This window comes from Calidris pugnax, unplaced genomic scaffold (genome assembly GCF_001431845.1).
Source record: "Calidris pugnax isolate Ruff unplaced genomic scaffold, ASM143184v1 scaffold27, whole genome shotgun sequence".
In the NCBI taxonomy this organism is placed as follows: Eukaryota; Metazoa; Chordata; class Aves; order Charadriiformes; family Scolopacidae; genus Calidris; species Calidris pugnax.
This window is the reverse complement of record NW_015090893.1, coordinates 6,619,841-6,639,141: the sequence shown is the minus strand read 5'-3', so window position 1 is coordinate 6,639,141 and position 19,301 is coordinate 6,619,841. Positions and strand designations below refer to the sequence as shown.

Sequence of the window (19,301 nt, the reverse complement as noted above, 5' to 3'; positions counted from 1 at the left end):
GTTTCATCAGAAACGAAGGGTGTAGTTTTCTGCTTTCAAGTCCTGACAAATTTTCAGTTTCTCCTTCCTTTGGGGATCTGCTGATTCCCTGCAGAGCTAAAGCAAGCAGGGGGATTAGGAAGCCTGCATTTCACTGGCAACACAAAGCAGGATGCTGTTACCACACTTCCCCCACGAGGGAAGCAATGGCATGGGGTACATCAGAGAGAGCCTGACAGAAACCAGCCTAAGGACATTATTCATGGAGTAGCAGCCTGAAATGAGCAGAATTTGAAAAATGCACTTGCTGAAAGTATGTGTGCTGGTAGAAATAACTATTCTCTGTGAAACTGCTGAAAATGAGCCATGTGACATCTTATAGCTGCCAGGTGTCTGGTGCCAGACACAATTAGTGCCTGGACAGCTTGTTTTACCTGGAAAGTCTGTCTTATGAGAACTCACAGCCCACCTAAAGCACATCCTGTCATTCTTACTTTAGAATTAGCCATTTGAAAGCAGCTTGCCCTGTGAGCACATTTATCTTTTCCCCCCTTCCCATCAGGAGTGCCTTAAGGGTCACAGCTTTGGCCACCAAAGAATGACTTTCAGGATCAGTCCTCAAGGTCTCATAGCTCCAAGTTTATTTTGGTTTCTTGACTTTTAATGACCTGAAAAGTATTGAGTAAATTAATAATTTAATTCAGAAGACATTGAAAACATCAGCAGCATCTTGGAAGGTGCTTAGCTCTGTTTGTCAGAGAAAGACACTTCCTCAACTGTCATGCTTCCTAAACAAGGGAGCACTGAGACCCAGCTTCTACTTAACACCAACCAACACAACTCTTGGCCCCAGGCTGCCCTTTATAGCCCAGCAGGGCTGGGCCTGACTTACAAATATCTCCTCTGTGATAAGATTGCCTATTGCTTCCACCTGGGGTGATGAGCTGGCAGAGCCTGCAGCTGGGGCCCAGGCTCTTGTTCAGGTCCCCTTGTCCTGGGCATCTGCCTACAACGTGAGGGCAGTGAGTTCACCGTGATGGTTTTAACTGCTTTCTCTCAAGAAAAATTGCATACCTCGGTTGCTCCCCTCTGACCAGCACCAGAGAAGGTCACTGCTTTGTTGCTGCAGTATGTAAGTACCTACAGCCACCTCAAAGTAGTTGTTTCTGCTAGGAAGTATTTGGAGCAAACTCTTCTGTAGGTAACATCAGCACCTGTGTGCTGGGAATGTATTATAGCACGTTCCCTCTTGTGTCATCTCCTTCTTTAAAAAAGTAATTAATTAATTAACCTTTTGACTTTCCCTGATGGTATCAGCTTCTTAACCAGAAAAGATGATGGCTGTGCACTTTATATATTTTGTACAGATCTGGAGAATCACATGGTCTCTTAGGAACTGTGATCATTTTAGCTTGCTGCTCAACTAACTAATTTTTTGAAGTGAGCCAGAGGCAGATCAGGTTTAAATGAACATACTCAGCCAGTTTTCCCTACAGAAGCTGTCATCCTTTAATGGAGTGTGAAGAAACGGCAGTAGAGGCATGAGTCAGTTGGGGTGGTTACATATATCTGCAGCTCAGAGCTCTGGGGGCTTTGTCTCTGCTTCATTTTCTGAGGTATCCCGTGGAGTCATGGCGTTTCCACCCAGCGCAGGGGCAGTAGAAACCTCCTGGCTCTGATCTGCCTGTGGCAACCAAGAAAGCTGATGAGGAAGCTTGAATGTGGTGCAATGAGTTTAAACTGTGTGGGATCAGCGCCTTCGCTCAGAGATGTGTCTGTTGGCAGCAGCTTCACACTTGTATTAGCTTATTTGTCTTAACCCCCCTTGTGTAGAGAGTTTGGGAGGGTTTTTGTTTGTTTATTTTAAGCAAGGACAGTGCTCGTGTCAGAGCAGGTTTGTTGGCAACCGTGGGCAGGGGGGGTTAAGGTCTGTGCTTGTAGATTTGCAGTCATGGGTTATAAATTTCTAGCTAAGCCTCTGTGAGACGTCCTCTGCTGCAGAGTTATTCAAACAGATGCACCCCAAAACTTTCCATCACTAGTCAGTTTGGTCAGACAGAAGTAACAGGGAATCTTTAATGCTGGAGGTCTAAAGCTTCACCTACACCCTTTGCACAGCTGAAATCACAGAAGATGCAAAACAGCCCTACTGATTTCTTAGTTACAGTTACACAGCAGTAATTACAACAAACAAAGATATCTAGGCCAGGAACTACTCTTGTTTTTGCTGAAGTCCAGGGGTTGCAGAACCATAAACGCAGTGACTGGCATGTCTCAGCGCTGGGCTTCAAAGCAGGAGGTTATTTCCTGCTTGCATTTCACAGGCTACAAAACCACCTTATGGCAGCAATAAAGCAGAAGAATTTTATTCTGGCGCAATAAAGTTATAGTCATGCATGACCTCCAGATGGGGAGCAGAACATGCCCATCACACAGTGCTCCATGTGGGAAATTGGGCAGGAGTTGAAGGTAGTGCAAAAGGCGAGTTATACTCGAGTCCCTCTCATCGTGCCACGAATGAATCGGTGGCCGCCTCGGAGGGCTCCTGTCTGCAGAGCACGATGAGGAATCTCTCCTGGCTTGCTCATCTGCTTTGACTCAAGGTTCCCCTCCTTGGCCCGGGTGACGCGGTGGTGCCCAGGTGGGTTTGCTGGCAGGACAGGAATCCAAACGGGAAATCTGTTTTTACAGGTGAGAAAGGTTTGCCTGCACAGTTGGCAAAGCAAAGAATAATATAATGTATTGAAACACAGCAGCTGGGAGTGACTCCAAGCTCTCCCTGTGACATTTCAGCACTGGGTGGCAGGAGGGAGATAGTTCCTTTCACTGCTCTTTCCCTTGGCTGTCTCATGGTGGCAACTGCTGGCACACGCTCGTTAGCGGAGCTCAGACCAGCACAGCGGTGTATCTCTGTGATAAGATGAATGCCCGTGGTAATGTGCATTTTCCACAGGCCGTTTTCTCTTTGCTTTGGAGCAGGGGAGCTTTTTAAACAAGAGGCTGGAGGCTCAGGCAGCTGTAAACCAGAGGATTGCCATGGAGTGACACAGTCACTGCCTGCGATGTCCCTGTTGGGTATAAGCTAACCTCTGCCGTGAGACCACCAGCACTTCTCTCTAAAGTTTATTTTCAGGAGGAGGGCCCTATACTGCAAGTGGGGCCTCACCAGAGTGGAGTAGAGCAGCAGAATCCCCTCCTTCGCCCTGCTGGCCACACTGCTGGGGATGCAGCCCAGGATGCACTTGGCTTTCTGGGCTGTGAGCGCACGTTGCCAGCTCACGCTGAGCCCAGCACCATCACTAACCTAGCTCTGCCTCTACAGACGGTTGCAATTCACAGCTGAGAGCAGCTCTACACTTCACCTGAGATCCTTGCTTTTATCAATTTTCTCATAATTGGTATTGGGGGTATTGGTTGATGAGAAGCTCGACATGAGCTGGCAATGTGTTTTTGCTGCGTCCAGCTCAGGGCGTGTGTTACCTCAGTGCCATCACACCGTGTCAAAGCTGAAGGATTCCCATATTTCCTGACATCTGTAATGTGCATTTCTCTGCTGTGTGTTCTCCTTCATGCCAAAGTGAGTTTATTTGAGTGCAGGCACAGGGGGCATGGCTGGTGCCTTTCTGGGGCAGTGGTTTCTACACCCTGGGTCTGTGCTGGTGTAAGAACAAGAGTAGCTGGACAGTGTGTTTTCCAAGAAAGGAAAACTTATGGTGAATTATAGGGTAGTTTTATGAGAAGTGAGCAAGAAGAAAACGTCATAGCCCTGTATGAATCCCCATCAAACACACCTATGGGTTTTTGTCCTTTGTGGTGATGAGGAGGAATGACATTGTGGCTTGTCTTTGTAAACCCAAACCCAGTTGGGACAGTGTCATGGAAATCACGCCCGTCTGTGTTTCCACCCACACTTCTGATGCACTTACTGAACTCAGCCACCCTTCTCGCCTTCATTTGTTGATTGATACTTCTTGCTGCATCTTGGTCCTTTTAAGAGACACACAGTCTCATGGTGGATGTTTTTCTTGGGTTCCTATGCTGAGGGTTTGATATTGCAGTAAAAGACTTGGAGCGTTTTGGTTACTAAGTGATGATAATTGCTAAAGGCGAGAGCAGGGAGTTGTGAAATTTCACAGTACTACTGTCACAGTAAATAACCCCTAAGGTTTTATAGCTGCTTTCTCTCCTCAGACCTCTTATACAAACACAGCACAGTGTACACAAGGATTTCATACAGGTGTCTCTGCGTTGGAACAAAGTCACCCTTGAACAGCCCATAGAAACGTTACTGCTGTAAATATTTGATCCAGAAGAACAGGTAGGCAGAATTGCTCCCATGTGCCCTTTCCAAGGGAACAGCCGTGATATTTTGGTGTCTATTAGTACTTTTTTGGTACTCAAGCACGGAATTTAAACTTTTGGTTTTGAAAGTGCACAATACCTTGGTGTAATGTTGAAAAGACACAGAGGTCACAGCTGAGAGGCCGTGAGGGCCTGTCTGATGTGAAGAAAAGCCCATCTGTCTGCAAACAGGCAAGCACAAGGTGCTGGTTTCCACTGTGACTCGTGTGCCACCTGCACCTCCCGCATCCCTCGGGAATGTGAACCCCTTAAACTTGGTGCCTGGGGTTTGGGTTGTCAGGCCAGAGGCTCTCCCTCTGAGTTTAAAGAGCTGCTTTGTAATATAACCCTTCAGTGAAAAGACATTTCTTGTGTCTTTTTCTATTTAAAGCTGGACTTCATTTTCTTTTTCGGGTGAAGTGTTGTATCTATCTTTTTATTTTTCTCCGTTTAAGCAAAGTGGTGCATTTTAACTTGCTGGAATAACATTTGATGGAAATCAGTCCAGCAATCTGTCTCTGCTGACAACCGAAGGACTTCTTATCAGCTTTTGTCCTTTGTGAGGAGACGAGAGTCAGCAGTGACAGAGAAGGCAAGAAATGCTGTGGGAGGGGGCAGAGCCTTTATCAGAAATGGAGCTATTTTATCTGGGAGTGAACAAGCTGGATCACTCTGGTATTTCCTATTCCTCAAGTGTTTTCATGGACAGAATATTCTTTTGCAACACTTGGAGGGTTTGGGACTGCTCTGCAGTGATGAGCAAGAAATTATCTTTGGATTGAGGTGATTGTCACTCCACAGCATCAGTTTAGCGTGGCCTGGGAAGATCTTATCCACTTGGTCCCTGCTAACAAATTCTGTTTCTCTCATAACGCTGAAGATGGAGCTGCGATAAAAATCACAACTCCAAATATGAAATGTGGTGGGAACCGAGCAACAGCTTTTTTATTCAATCCCGTCTTTAATTTGGAGGATTTTCACCACAGGAAGCAAGGAGCCTCCTAAAATCATAAGTGCAGATAGTAGTAGTAGTCTTTATTCACGCTAGAGTGATGCCTCTGGCCTCAATCAGGAATCACACGTACTGGATGAAAGCTAAATCACAGAATGGTTGGGGTTGGAAGGGACCTCTGGAGATCATCCGGTCCAACCCCCCTCCTAAGCAGGTTGGACAGGACTGCGTCCAGTGATGACTGCCTGTACTTCCCAGAACTGACACTCTGAGATGTAGAGGAGGACAGCAGTTTCTAGGAGAAGGCTAAACAAGCTTTCCAAACATCTGCGACATCTTTTTTATCAACGCACTGCTCTCTGTTACTCAGTAACAACGGGTGTCTGCAGGAGATCTATGATGAAGTCAGAGGCTGCGTCAAGTCATCGTCACTGCACACCAAACTCCACTGCAAGAAGACAAATCTGGCAAAGGATGGGGAAATGGGCATTTTTTTACCGTACATTTATAAAGAGAAGAGTCAAGTCAGAGAACTGCAGTGATAAGTCCAATTCTTTGCAGAGAGCATGAGACACTCAGAAACCGAATTTAGGGGTTTTTTTTTTTATATCCCCCTCTCTCCTCTGTGGTGTAATAGAGCAGAAGGAACAGTACAATATTCATCTGTAGGTAGAATGAAATGGGCTTTTCAGAGTGCTCAGTCCACCCTGGACGCAGTTTCATTTAAAGTGTCACAAATGATGAAGCAGCACAATCCAGCAATGCAGAAAATGGGGGTGTAAGTTTTTCAGGAGAATGACTCAACTCTTCTGTTGTCATTGGCTCAGCATTGACAGAAAGTGGAACTAGATGGGACTTGAGTGGGATGGAAATAAATTGGATGAAGAATGTGTCAGTGTCTCAGTTAATCAGTGCCTTGCAAGGAAAATGTCTTGCAAGGCTGGTCTGGCTATTGCTGTCATTTGGTGGGACATTTTCATCTCTACCAGGCGGACCAAGACCACCACGTCGGGCAGGTGAGTTTGGTCACTTAAGAGACAGGATTAGCTGTTGTCCAGCAGCTAACTCCTTATTTTCTCTGAGAAGTGAATTCTTTGTTAATATCTTACAGCCACTGAGTAAAGTTTTCCCAAGAGTCCCTACAGCTTGGCTGGGAAGATAGGTCAGTTTATCCATCTCCTCGTTGGGTTTCCCCATTCTAAAACCCCACCGCTGTGGAGGTGAGGAGGCGAAGGACAGAAGTAGGGGAGCATCTGCGAAGGTGACTTGGTGGTGTGTCAGGTGAAGGAGTGAGGCACAAGGATGCAGCTGATCTCATCTTGACAGATGAATGGACAGATTCTGATTTCCCTGAATGCCATCAGTGCAGCCTTGCTGAGGCTTATTACTGGATTGCCTTTCCCAAGTCAGAGCCAGTCTCCTCTGCAGCGATGACTAGGACTACTCATACACATATGGTATATCTGCCTTGCTCTTTTTTGGTGCCAGTGATTAGTGGAGAATAAAATAAGATGAGTCCTTGCCTCACAAGGGAAGTCTATGGAGCTGTCATGTCAAGCCTGCTGGAGATGCTGTGCCTCAATTTTTTTTTCCCATTGAAAAATGTTGTGCTTTGCTGAAGTGAAAATACTGCCAAGAGTACTGACTTCAGTTAAGTTTCTCTGAGTGAACAGTTCTTTGCAAAGGCCTTTTTTTTGGTTGGTTGGTTTTCTTTGTTTGACTTCCATGTTTGATTTATTTTATTTTTTTTTTAATTCTAATGTAGAAAGTTTCAGTTGTTGTAGAGGTCTCTGTGACAGTGTGATGGTATGGACAATGTGTAACTTCACATTAAGATTACAAATTTCTGCAGAAAAATAAAGCAAACAAGATGGCCCTCAAACTGGAATTTTGACATGCAAATTCAGTGAAAAGTTTTTCTTCCATTTTCCAGGCGTTATCAAAATTAATTTTGTGTTGACACCTGAAAGACTTAAACCATTTCACTTCACTGCCTGAATTTAGCTGCTCGTGGTAAGCGAAGATCTTAGGTAGATTACTGTGGTGACCTTTTCATTGCAGTCTTTGGTACCAAATCTGAGGGGAACACATATCAGAAGACTCATTTTGAGATGTATCCTGAGTGTGGAGACTCAGCATGATTCTCCTGTCTGGCCAGCAGAGTGGACCTGTCTCAGAGCCAGAGCCCCACTCGGGTTCCCTGTCAGGTTGTGAGTGGGGCTGCACCCAGCAAGCCCAGGATGGAAAGGCTCTGGAACCCAGGAGAGGAAGACCATGGGTTTGCAGGACTCTTGTCCTTAGCCCATGGTGCAGAGCAGGGACTGCTCGTGAGCTGTTGGAAAACATGACCTGGCTGCAGTGGTGTGTGTGGCTCCGTGTGTCTGTAATCACCGTCACGCACAACAGCAGAAGAGCTCTTTTGTGCTGAAGAGAACGTATACGTGATGGGCTGGGTGCTATAAGGGTTGAGTTAGGAGGTCAATGTTATCTTTCCTAGGCAGAGAACAGCTTCCTAATTGAGTATGAGTAATCACTTTAATAACCAAGAATAGCACCAGGCCCTCTATGTGAGCCAGATATATTTACAGAGTAACTCGTGGTGACTTTTTTATTACATGGTATTGACGTCATTTTTCTTTCTTTGTTAGGACTCCAATGACTACAAGTCTGACTGCTGCAGTGTCATGGGGAGAGCAAAAGGGAAGGGAGATCCAATTTTAAAATCCATTACAGAAAGCTGGCAAAAGCTAAATAATGTCATGGGTTTAGTGTCCTTTCGTTGTATGTTCACTATATGCTTCCTCACGTGGGGAGAGACGGAAGTACCAACAGCCCCTAGAATGTCCTGTACAGCGGTGGGATGGCCTGGAGGGCTATGGGGTGGGATGCTGTAAGTGCATTGCTCATATAGACCCAGATGTTGCTGGTTTCTATATTTGTGTGGACAAAAAAACGTTACAAATTACTCTAAAAGTTTTCTGAGGGCTGCAGAGTTTAGGAATGTGTGAAGAATTATAAGGAAAACTAAAATGCATGAGGTATAATATAAGAAGTGTGGTTGCTGGCTGTCCCACAGCGTGTGGGGTGGCTGCCAGAAACACACCTACCAGCACACTGAGATGTAGCTGGGTCTCTGTAGGCAAAATTCCTAGTTCTATCAAAATCCTCAAGAACTTCATTTTTTCCTGTTTTGTACCAAAAATGGTATTTCTACTGTGTAAACAAATACAAAACAAATGAAGAAAATATTAATGGAAACAATAAGTTTTCCTCTGTTTTGAAGTATAATATTTGCTGTGACTGAAGGAACAGTAATGCTGGTGCCATGTCGAAATTTTACATTTTGGTGAATAGATAAGACAACAATTCTGATTGTACTGAAATGCTGAGTTTTGCCTGTTTTAGAAAGTTACCCAAGACACCTCTTAAATCCTGGTACTGAAGGGACCCTGGGGGACAGAGTAAGCAGAGATGACGACTTGCTTTTGAAGCTATATGGCAGGATGCTATATGGCAGACTCAACCAGTGCTGGCAAACTGAGCTGGCAGGCGGAGGAGATGGGTCAGGATCTCACGTGTTTTGACTGCCGTTTATCAAGGTTCTGTTTGTTTCATATTTATCCTTTTTGAAACGACAGGACAGGGAAGAATGGGTTCCTGTCCCCATCTGAAACAAAGCACTGCATCAGACGTATCCTGACGTATTTCCTTCATAATAAATTGAAATGACTTTAACCTATATGCCAAAGGAATAATTTGAACTAAGTGGTTACTTAAAACCTTTTGGGAGATGCAATAATTAGGTTTCTTTTTGTCCATTTGTTTGATCTCAAAGCCTATTGGTTGTATTTTACCATCTTCCAGGATATTCTTTCTGCATCTCTGACAGGCAGCTGTCCCAGCAGCCTGCAAGGTGTTTTGTTCTATGGAAGAACTCCAGAGCAGGGGCACAGGAGAGGTGGCTTGGGCTTCTAAATTGAAGTTGGAGGTCAGTTCTTAGGAAGAGGTGGCTTGATCGGAAGCTCTAGACCCTTACATTTGCAGAATGCAGCAGTCTGTAAGTCACCAGATTCCAGAGTGCCCTTAGAAACATCAGTTGAAGGCTTAAGCTGCAAATAGTGGCCAAATTCTGACCGTTTCCACTCTCAGATAAAAACACCCTTTTGACTGGAGTAAGTTTTGCTGGTGAAACTATGTCTAGTCTATACCTATTGAAGTAATAATTCTGGTAAACACTGAACCAGGCCAGGATAGTGGGTGTTCCTTTGCAGTGCAAACCTGGCATCACGTCTAGGAAGTCTGAGTCAGTATTATTACAATCTTTTCTTTGAATCCAAGTAACCACAATGGCATCACTTGCGTTTGACTTATTATTAATAGCACCGTGGTGGTGGCATTATCCGTGGCTCTCTGGAGACACAACACAAGGGGCAATCAACAGTCTGAAGTGCTCAGAAACTTACCCCATTTTTTCCACTGGATTAACAGGAGCAAACACACAAACGCTTTATTAAGAAGGTGCACTCATTTCTTCGGAGTCATGATGGAATTTTGATAGAATTTTGATAGAATTAAAAATACCATTAATATTTATATCACTTAATGTTACTGGGAGTAAGTACATTTATTTATTGAGCTGCAAATCATTTAGTTCTTTGTAATTACAGTACTGCTATTAAGTATTCATAAGGCTGTACAATATAGTGTCACAGGAAACCTATTTTAATTTAGTGGTAAGTCAATTTTTAAATTTTGTGTAAAAACAGAAACTAATGTACCAAGCAGTGTCGCTTGTGTTTTCCCAGCCAGGTTTTGCAAGCCTTTTTCAGTTCATTGTTTATAAACTGCTTTTTGTAGCTTTGAAATTTTGGAAGTTATCACGTAAAGTCTTAGGTCCAGCGCAGCTTATATGTGTGCATGCTATAACATGTAATTTTGAATGTAAACATAGACTGGAAGGGGACACTTATATCGCAGTGCTCAGCTCCTCGTTGTCACCAGAATTGCAACATAACATATTTTCATAAACTTAATAAAAAGTTAATCTTGGAGAGCAAGTTTCAAGAATGTTGCCTGTATTAGTAATTTATGTTGCTTGCATTTGTTTCTAGAAATAAGACTATTTCAGCTGTGAGAGTCTTTGAAAACATATATAGATGGATTCCTCTGAGGTCATTGGGGGTTTCACTTGCAGAAGGACGGGATGGATTGGCCAAGGTGTTTCTGGTACAGTGCTTTCAGTTCGTGTTTTTTGAAATTATTTCCCTACTTAACTCATATGTGGCAATTAGAGGGAAGGAGCTGCTACCATTTTGGGGAGGCATTACACAGAATGGGATTTTTCAATGAGCGGCATGAGATGTCTGCAGTCTCAGATGGGATCTATAGCCTGTGCGTTGTTTCTTATGACTTCTCCCTGCGCTGCTTCTCCTGGCCCCTGTGGAAACTGGATATTTGTTCAGAAGAGCCTTTTCCCCGTGCCAGTCCTTCAATATTTTACTACCTTGCTGCAGCTGAAACAATCCTCTGGGAATCTAAATCCCAGAAGTTCCCAGGAGAAGTGATGATCACGGAGCAGATTTAAGGTTGATCATAGCTTCTAGGTGAAGAGCTAGAAGCTCATAAAAGGGGTAATGTTTTTGTTCTTTTCAGTAGAGCCAGTGTCCCACTGGGACCTTGAAGCACTCTGTTATCCCTAGCTTATGCATGAATGGGTGGTGTACATACAGCTACAGAGGGTTATCTGTCACTTCAGCTTGATTTCATGCCTCCAGGCATGCACCTTAACGTTGTGAGATACAAATATGTCCAGGTAGATAACAGAAAGTTGTGTTTTGACAGCTCTATGCAATGGTCATTTTGACGTGTCTACATAACTCCTGTTTTCAAGAGAAGCCAGGCCAGAGGGGTGAAATGCAGTGCATGGGTGTCTTCAGTGGGGTAAACGTGCACCTGTGAGAGAGCCTTTCATTTATAGCTGTCCTTTCTAACTCTCTCCACTGCAGGACGAGGTCTCTTCTATGGACATTGAACTCCCAGCAACCTATGCCTGTTGCCTGTGATGGAAGAACTTGATGTTAATGTGAGGTAGGATAAACTACTCAGCTCCTACCGTACCGTGTCTGGTGAGCTGCGGGGGGGCAGTGGCCGTACAGTGTGTTTGCAAAGCTGCAGGATGGTATTTTCTGTTTGCCTGTAGGTGAAGGGCTCTGCTCATGCAGCAGTGACTGGTTTTTGGGTTTCTTGGAGCTTCCATGAGGATGTAGTGTCACTCTACTTGTGTAAATGTCATATGTGGCATAGCCAAGAGAAGGACTTCCTTGCAGTAGGATGGACAGGACCTCATCAAAGACCAGGCACAAGACCATCTGTGCCTGCTGAAAGTCTGATCCTAGGTTTTTTTCTTTTTGGTGTAATGGTCTAAAAACTCTGCTGCCTTATACTGGGGCAAGCAAAAAAATGACATCTCTGAAGTAATTTCAAACTCATGGGCACACTACTGGGATCAGTGAGAGAGAAATTTCAGTATGGATCATTTTGATCCTGGAAGTGTGATGCCAACATGAATTGTTCAGAAAGGCTGGAGGGAGATCCTGTTTGTAGCTGTTCCCGGGGAACAAAGCTGGTATCAACTCTGCCATTCTCCCTCAGGTGTGATCTGCAGGGCTCTTCTGTAGGACTAGGATTTGTCCCTTTTGTTTCTTTGGCTTTTGACTGGCCAGGCTGCCGATGATGCTGAAAAGTGGGAGGAACAGGGTCTTATCATGCAACCATGTCATCACAGCTTTCTAGCCCTTGGGCTTTCAGGTTGGGATGTGCCTCTGGGCAAGCCACAACCCACTCTCTCCAGTTGCATGCACAGAGCGAGAAAATACATTTTCAAAGACAATTTCTGTTCTTAATGAGCCTCCTCAAAGTGCTATACTATCAGAGAGAACATCTCCAGTCTTCATTCACCTACTAAAGTGTTGGGAAAGTCACCAGCAGCTCTGGGTTGCTGCTTTAATGCACACTTAGCAGGTCACATTTATAACCCGGTAATCAATGCTGAGAGGTAATGTGTTTTGCTTAATGAAATTTGTCTTGCCTTTTCAATACTAGCAGTGTGGTTAAATGCGTAGGCTACTGCTGTTTCTCTGTAGAGGGAATTAAGGTGCTGACACCAGGCAATTTTCCCTACAATCTTTTCCTCCCTTTAAAAACACTAGAAAGAAATCTTTTATTTCTCACTATGGTGAAAAAAAAAATCCCCCACTATACATTTAATCATTCATAGAAGGAAAGTCTGTTGTAGCCAGAGTATGTTTTTACATACCTCCTCTGTTAACCTTCTGCAGAAAATGCCCATTGCACATGCCCAGGAAAAGATTAATTTTTTTTTTTTTAGAAAGAGTCCCTCAGGAGACTGTTTTCTCCTGAAGGCTGGTTAGTGCCGTCTCTAGTGTGGTCTGACTCTGGCAGGGCAGTGGAAGCATCTCTGAGGAGGAAATTCTCATTTGGTGAACTGTTTCATCCACCGTCCTTTTTAGATGTTAAAAGGCAAGGCAAGGTAGTCCTAGGGATCTGATGAATGAAAATCCATGGGAATTTGAAAGCTCTCCTGAATCAATATTGATCCATCGTTCCCCAGCTGTTTTGATCAAACACTGTGGTCAGATCTCACTTCATTACACTTCATGAATGATTTCATTCTTTTGTTCCCAGAGGCTCTTTCTGAGCTGGGCTAGCGCAGTCCTTCACTTTGTGTGCCTGTTTGCATACACAGACTTTGTGGTAGGCATATGTTTTTATTTTGACTCCACGCTTTTCTAAACCATGAATTTTTGAGTTTGAGAGCTTTGCTTGTCAGCTACCAGTAAGTAGCTCATGTCTCTCCTATCTGCCCCGATTTCAGCTTTTTTTTGCCGAGATGTGAAATATTGAATGTTTTCTGTTGAAACAAGGAGCTTCCACCCACAATTTTCCAGAGCCACACAGTGAGCACTCAGATCCCTGTGGGGCTCAGGGTTGCTCCAGTGGGAAGGTCACATGAGAAGGGGAGCAAAGCTTGGGGAAACGGGAGGTGCTTCAACAACCTGGGGACAACAGCAGGATGGGTGGGGAGAGGGGCAGGTTGACTTTGTTTTGAGCTGAGCCCTGTGGAAACAGCATGTCACCCTTCAGACCAGAGGAGCAAGTGCCACAGTTGTCCTGCTCCGGCCAGCTGGGATGGCCATGGGCACAGGTCTCCTGCCCTCGACAGGTTTCGATGAGGTGCCCCAGAGAATGCCAAGTGATGGGCGCCTTTACATGTCTGTAGCTACCTGAATCATGGCAGGCTGATTCAACTGTACAAATGTTTTATTTCTGTGGAAAAATTTGGTTATGAATTTTTCAAGGGCTGGAGTGTGAGGTTAGAGAGACATTCCTGAAAGCTGTAGACAGTCTGCGTCGGGACTTGTATTTATCACAGCTGAGGAGGGTGGCAAACCTCATTTTCTATAATTGTAGAGTTGAAAAATAAATGACCTCCCAAGTATTTCCGATTTATATTTTATAGATTTTTTTTTTTTAATTTTGTGTGACTTGGTGATTGTTATTGGACACATTTATTATAGGCAGTAGGCTAATGAGATACTGTCAAGTGCTTTGGCATGAAGTCTCCAACCCTTGAATTGGTTAGATTATGGAAAAAAGAGTTGTTCTCTTTATTCTCTTCATTTCAAATAACTTTATATAAATACTAGAGTAGAGTGGTCCCTCCCACTGCCTGGCTCTAGCACAGCAGACACATAGTGAGCTGTAGGCTGTTTGCTGCTGATGCCCTATGGCCAAAGGGCAGGAGCTCCTGCAAATGCCTTCACGGCTACCCTCGGTGGCACAAACCTCCTCTTGAAGGTTGTGATGTACCACTTTGAATCTTCTGTTTGGAGTCGGAGCTGGTGCAAGGGTTTGAGCAAGGAGGCGGCTGCCCTGCCTGCTCATGTCAAGGTATTTGCCCATGGTTCTGGTAAATTAGTACAAACCTTCAAAACGTGTATGTACTTCTCTTTATCAGGGTTGGTTTTGGGTTTTTTTTCCTGTTTTTTGTTGTATTAGGTAATTTCGCTTTCATACAAACACAATGATTTTGACAGCCCCGGAGAAAGTAGAAAAAGGCAGAATCTCTTTGGGCACAAAAAGGAAAACAGGCAGAGAGATAGCTTTGGTGCTGTTTTACTGTGCCTGTGCTTGCATTTCGTGCAGAGCTGCAGTCAGGTGAATCCCCCAGTCATCCCTACACGCAGTGTATCAGTTCAGATCACGTAGCACTTAGCAAGGGGACTTGTGAACGACATTCCTCTTGGATGATGCTAAACCAGCAGCTCTGGACCATGTGCTCTGCAGTCTGCAATAAGGACTAAAGGTTTTGAATCGTGAGTTCAAACCGTGCCGCTTCCACACTCAGGTGCAGTGGGGACATTCAGGCAAGGAGACTGGGCTAAATCTAGTCCAAAATATTCCCCATGTCCTGTATAGAGTGGAGATGGAGGGGCCTCAGTACCATCGGCTTTGATCTGCTCCTGTTGTGCCAAATTTTCTGCTAAAATAGACATAGCTTGTGCGTACAGAAGCCACCCAGGAGTCCACAGACTCTTGTTTTTCTGTGTACAAACCAGGCAGCTGGCACTTACAGAGAGTGTGTAGGTACACAGTAACTTTGCCTGTGAAAATTGTGAGAGGAGCTTCCATGTACCAGGAAGCTTCCATGTACCATCTGCACCTGCAGATCTCACTGAGCAATCTGGAGAAGCCCAAACAGGAAGGACTCTGCTTCTCCTGGGTACTACCAGTGCCATGCACAGGGAGTGAGAAATGGCCTTCTTAAAGACTATTAAAGCCTTCCGAAACCTTTGGTAAGACTTTCATCATTTCCCTACAGAGCATTCCCTGTAGCCAGGAATGAAGTAAAGCTTCCTATCACCACGCCAATCCCTCCTTATCTGGTAGCAGCTAAATCTGACTCCTTTACGTTGCTGGGAGCACAGGTAATTCAGTTCTATGCTAGTTCTGGATGGCGTGGTTGGCCATTTTCGTGCATTTTCCCTTCTTTGAGCTCCAGCACTCATTGTTGATTCATTCATCCCATTGCTAAGGGTGCTGCATGGCAAGCCCAGCATTTCTAGCTCCTGGGCTGCTCAATTTTAGCTCTAATTTAGCTCAATTTTTTAGCACCGTAGAGGTCAAATGCTGCTTTCAGTGGACTGCTTGGAGATGCTCTGCTGACACAGTTTGAAAACCATTGGCTCAAGCTTTTTGAAAGAGCTTTTGGCACAGTCAGGCTCTAGTGTGGTTCACAACAGTGCAACAGGTTGGGAAGTTGCAATTACTAACGAAAGGCAATCTTCTCAAAAGCTGCAAACTGATTTTCATGTACTGGCTGATGTTTCCATCATCCATGTTGCATGTTAAATATTGACCATATAGTTCTGTTTCATGCTTTTCTGTTAGCATTTTAACCCAAGAGACTGTGCTCTGGGCTTTGGGAGCCAGGTTGTTTTCTAGTTCTCACACCAAACTCTTTGTAGGACATTGGGCAAATCTTCAAGACTGATTAATTCTCCCCACTGTGACAACCAGGGTCCCATACAAGCACTAGCAGTCCTTGTTGCTCCTCAAGTCCGTAGCTGGGAGGGGAGAATTGGAAGGGCAGCTGCCTGGCATTTCCAGGCAGGCCTGGGCAAGCAAAGCTGTGGTTCTGCTGGCCGGAGCTCCTCTCACACCCTGGGGCAGCACAGCGAAACCTCTGCTATTTGACTGGAGGTTTCTGAGTGTGGTCAAGGCTGCTCTGTGTACTTCACACTGTCTAAAGGTTTCTTGCTTCCTCAGGTGTTGGGGAGAGGCTGTTATGTTCTTGAGAAATAAGCTTTTGAAAAAAAAAAGTCACTAGAACGTCCAGTGAAAGTAAATAGCTTTTATATCAGTCGTTTTATTATAGCTGTTGGTGAAAGCAAACTCCCTTTGCTAAATCATCTATGGAGAAACGATGTATTATTTGACTTTGTCACAAAAGTAATTGCTTTTTATTTTTAAGCTGAGCCCCCCAAACAACTGAATTTTAGATTGATGTTAATTGCTTCCAAACTTGGCTTTATCAGCTTTAGTTTTCTCAGTTTGTTCTTGAAGGTATTTTTGTGGCTTGAAGTACTCTGAAAAATGCAGAGCCCTCCAGCAGCACTGCGTGGGGTTCATTAATCTTGTCTTGACTTTGAGAAATGAGAAGCAAGTTGGGGGAAGAAGGAATCAAATTGGTTGAATTAGTTGTGTTTGTTTTGAAGCAAAGAAAATATTCCATTATTTAACCCAGCTGCTGCTCCCAAAGTCCTCATACAGAGGCACAGTGAATGTTATTTCTGACAAAAGACCTTCTCAATGATATGCCCTCGAGTCAGGTTGTGTGCTTGAGTGAATCCCAATTCTGGAGCTTTGCTGTGTTGCCCCAAAAGGCTCCTTTCTCCATGGACCACAAGAAGCAGTGCTGTTGATGGCTGGCTCTAAGATGGGTTCGTTACCTGAAGCTGTAACACTGGCAGGGTGGCCGACTGCAGAAAGAGGCACAGAAGATCTTGGGTTGGCTCTCCCCATCCAGACCTGGGGGGAAGCAGGAGCAATAGTCAGTACTGGGAGAGAGAGGGACCCAAAGAGCTTCATCCTTCGACCCCTGGGAGGAGCTGAAGGATGTCCTAGGAGCTGAGTCGGTGTGTGCCCTCAGTCCCTGTGCTCCCCTTGCTTAGGACACTGGCAGCCAGCAATGAGGACTGAGGGGGCTGAGAACCGAGCTGTGAGGCAGAACAGGCAGGAAACTGAGCTGAAAGCAGAAGTGGCTGTTTGGGCAAGGGAGGAGGCTGTGCTGAGTGGTTGGAACAAAATATGTGTCCGATTTAATGACCCAAACCAGAAAATGAAAGGGTTTTAGGAAAGAGCTCGTGTGCTTCAAGTGCCCTGCTAGAGGGGATTCGTGGAAAGCAAACTGCTTAAGATTCCTCCAGCAGGTTGCAATATAAGTGCTTATTCTTATATATACACAAGCTCTTTTCAAAACCTCTCCAGCTTCTACACTTAATCATTAAATCATTGTTTATCTCAACCTCTTTGATCACATTTCTGTTTAGGTGAAAAATACCAGGCTAAAATGTCGTTTAAGAGGCCAGAATCAGCGTAATACACTCTTCTTTTCCTAGTCCCCTTTCTAAGGGAAGATCAACTTTGATCCTCCTGTAAGACCTGCTGCATCCATCCAGAAAGGTATTTGTCTAGGCATTTCTGTGGAGACAGACATACTGATGGAGAAGGTTTTCTACAGAGCCCCACCTTGCCTGCCTGCATCCCCAGCCAGCAGCGGTGCAGTGATCAGAGGAGCACGTCGATGAGAGCTGAGTGTTTTTCATCCCTTGGCATACAAGTGATATAATGTCCTGTTCCGCTTGCTGAGCTGATGTGGATGAGTGCACTTTCTCCTAAGGATAATGACAGGCAGAACACACGGTGCTAGAAAAGAGCAAAGCAAAACTCTACAGATCCCTTATGGGGCAAAACTTAACAGTATTCATTTACGTCAGCTGTTGGTACGGCCATATATAAGCTGTGCTGTTGAACAAAATGAACCATTTGATGAGTAGCCCTCTGAAAGAAGGCCAGTTCCTGGGTTTGTAGGGTTTAGCCATTGCGTCCTAGGGGTGCTGGGATGGTTGGGCACAGCAGGGGCACCTGCTGGCATAGACTTTGCAGAACATTTCCCATCTGCAAGAAGAGGGGCTAAACAGGAGGGCACAGGGAAGCGAGGCACAGTGTAGAGGTTCGCTTTCATATTTTTATGCTACCAACCAGAAATCCCGGGTAGCCAAAAGAGCCCTGCAAAAGTTCTTTCTGCCAGATCCTGCATACAGCCCAGGCATAGCACAGCGGGAGCGATAGCTGTTATCAGCCTGGGTACTTTCCATATTGCTCAACTTTATTCTCAGTTTCTAGGGAAACACTTTATAGCACTATATTTATCGGAACGTCTTTCCAAACACCTCCGCCAACACTTAATTAATGGAATTTTTAAGCCTGACTCCAGCTTCTGCAAATTAATAGCCTGTTCCTTTACGGCAGCTGTGGAGCAAGTGGGAAATATATATACTCTCTGAAATATGTTAGAGGGTGCAGAGGCAGAGGGGCAGCTCCACCATTTGCCTGTGCATACTGAGCCCCCCCCAGGGAGATAGGGCCATCACGCACTTCTGTGATGTTTCACTTGGCTTTTATTAGTGTGCCCTAAGGAATCTGCACAGATGAAAATGCCCTTGATAAAGAGCTGGGCCGTAAAAATTAACATTTTGGTGTCTTTCAGCACAGCCTTTCTTTAGCTTCAGTGTCTCTGCACAGAGTGGCAGCTAGTGAAGATCTGGAAGAGGCTGCAGGAGGCTGTTAAAATAGCCCAAGCCTGGGATATCCTGGGGCAGACCTGGCTCCAGGGGTTGGCATAAATGGGCAGGTGCCCAAGAAAGCAGCAGATTTCCCAGTACGAGAAAATGGGCTGGCCCTCGTGGCCAGCTGTTGCCCACGTTGGCTGCACGGAAGGGCTGGGCTGGCAGCTCTGGCACCAGGGGCTTTCCAGGACACCTTCCTTGACTTCTGAGGGCTGACCCTTGGCACCAGGCTGGCAAAATTCAATTTGTATCCATGTTTGGTATTTCTTAAGCCAGCCGTGCTCAGAGGTTGTGAGTAAGGCAGCTGGGAGGGAGCATCAGGGTGTCTTGAGAGACAGAACTGTGGCAAAACTGGAGCTGTGTGGGAGGCAGGGGACCAGATTAGGCATGGAAGGGTTGATAGGGCACCATGAGTCATATTGACAGAGCTGTTTCCTTATAGAACAGTCATGATGTTGTGTCTAAAAACCAAAGGGTATTGGCTCTAGGTGGAAATCTAATGGTTTTTGCTCTCCTCTCAGTGAGTTAAAATTCCCTGAGCTGCTTTTGGAGAAGTGCAGAAACAGTCCTGGGGTCCTGGGTAGAAATCTTTTCTGGGA

The 19,301-nt window shown here is 45.1% G+C and overlaps 1 protein-coding gene across 4 annotated transcripts in view; it reads left to right on the top strand.

Moving 5' to 3' along the window:
- The first annotated feature begins 1,008 nt into the window (after positions 1-1,008).
- Positions 1,009-19,301, top strand: part of HTR4 (5-hydroxytryptamine (serotonin) receptor 4, G protein-coupled) — a 103,482-nt gene continuing 85,189 nt past the window's right edge. For 3 of the 4 annotated variants that reach the window (XM_014948271.1, XM_014948274.1, XM_014948273.1), the window contains exons 1-2: positions 1,009-1,111; positions 11,278-11,359. In XM_014948271.1, coding sequence (XP_014803757.1) covers positions 11,334-11,359 — 26 coding nt within the window. In that variant the 5' untranslated portion in view covers positions 1,009-1,111; positions 11,278-11,333. Of the gene's footprint in view, positions 1,112-10,382; positions 10,499-11,277; positions 11,360-19,301 lie in introns of those variants that run through there. The other variant, XM_014948272.1, reaches the window with a different exon arrangement.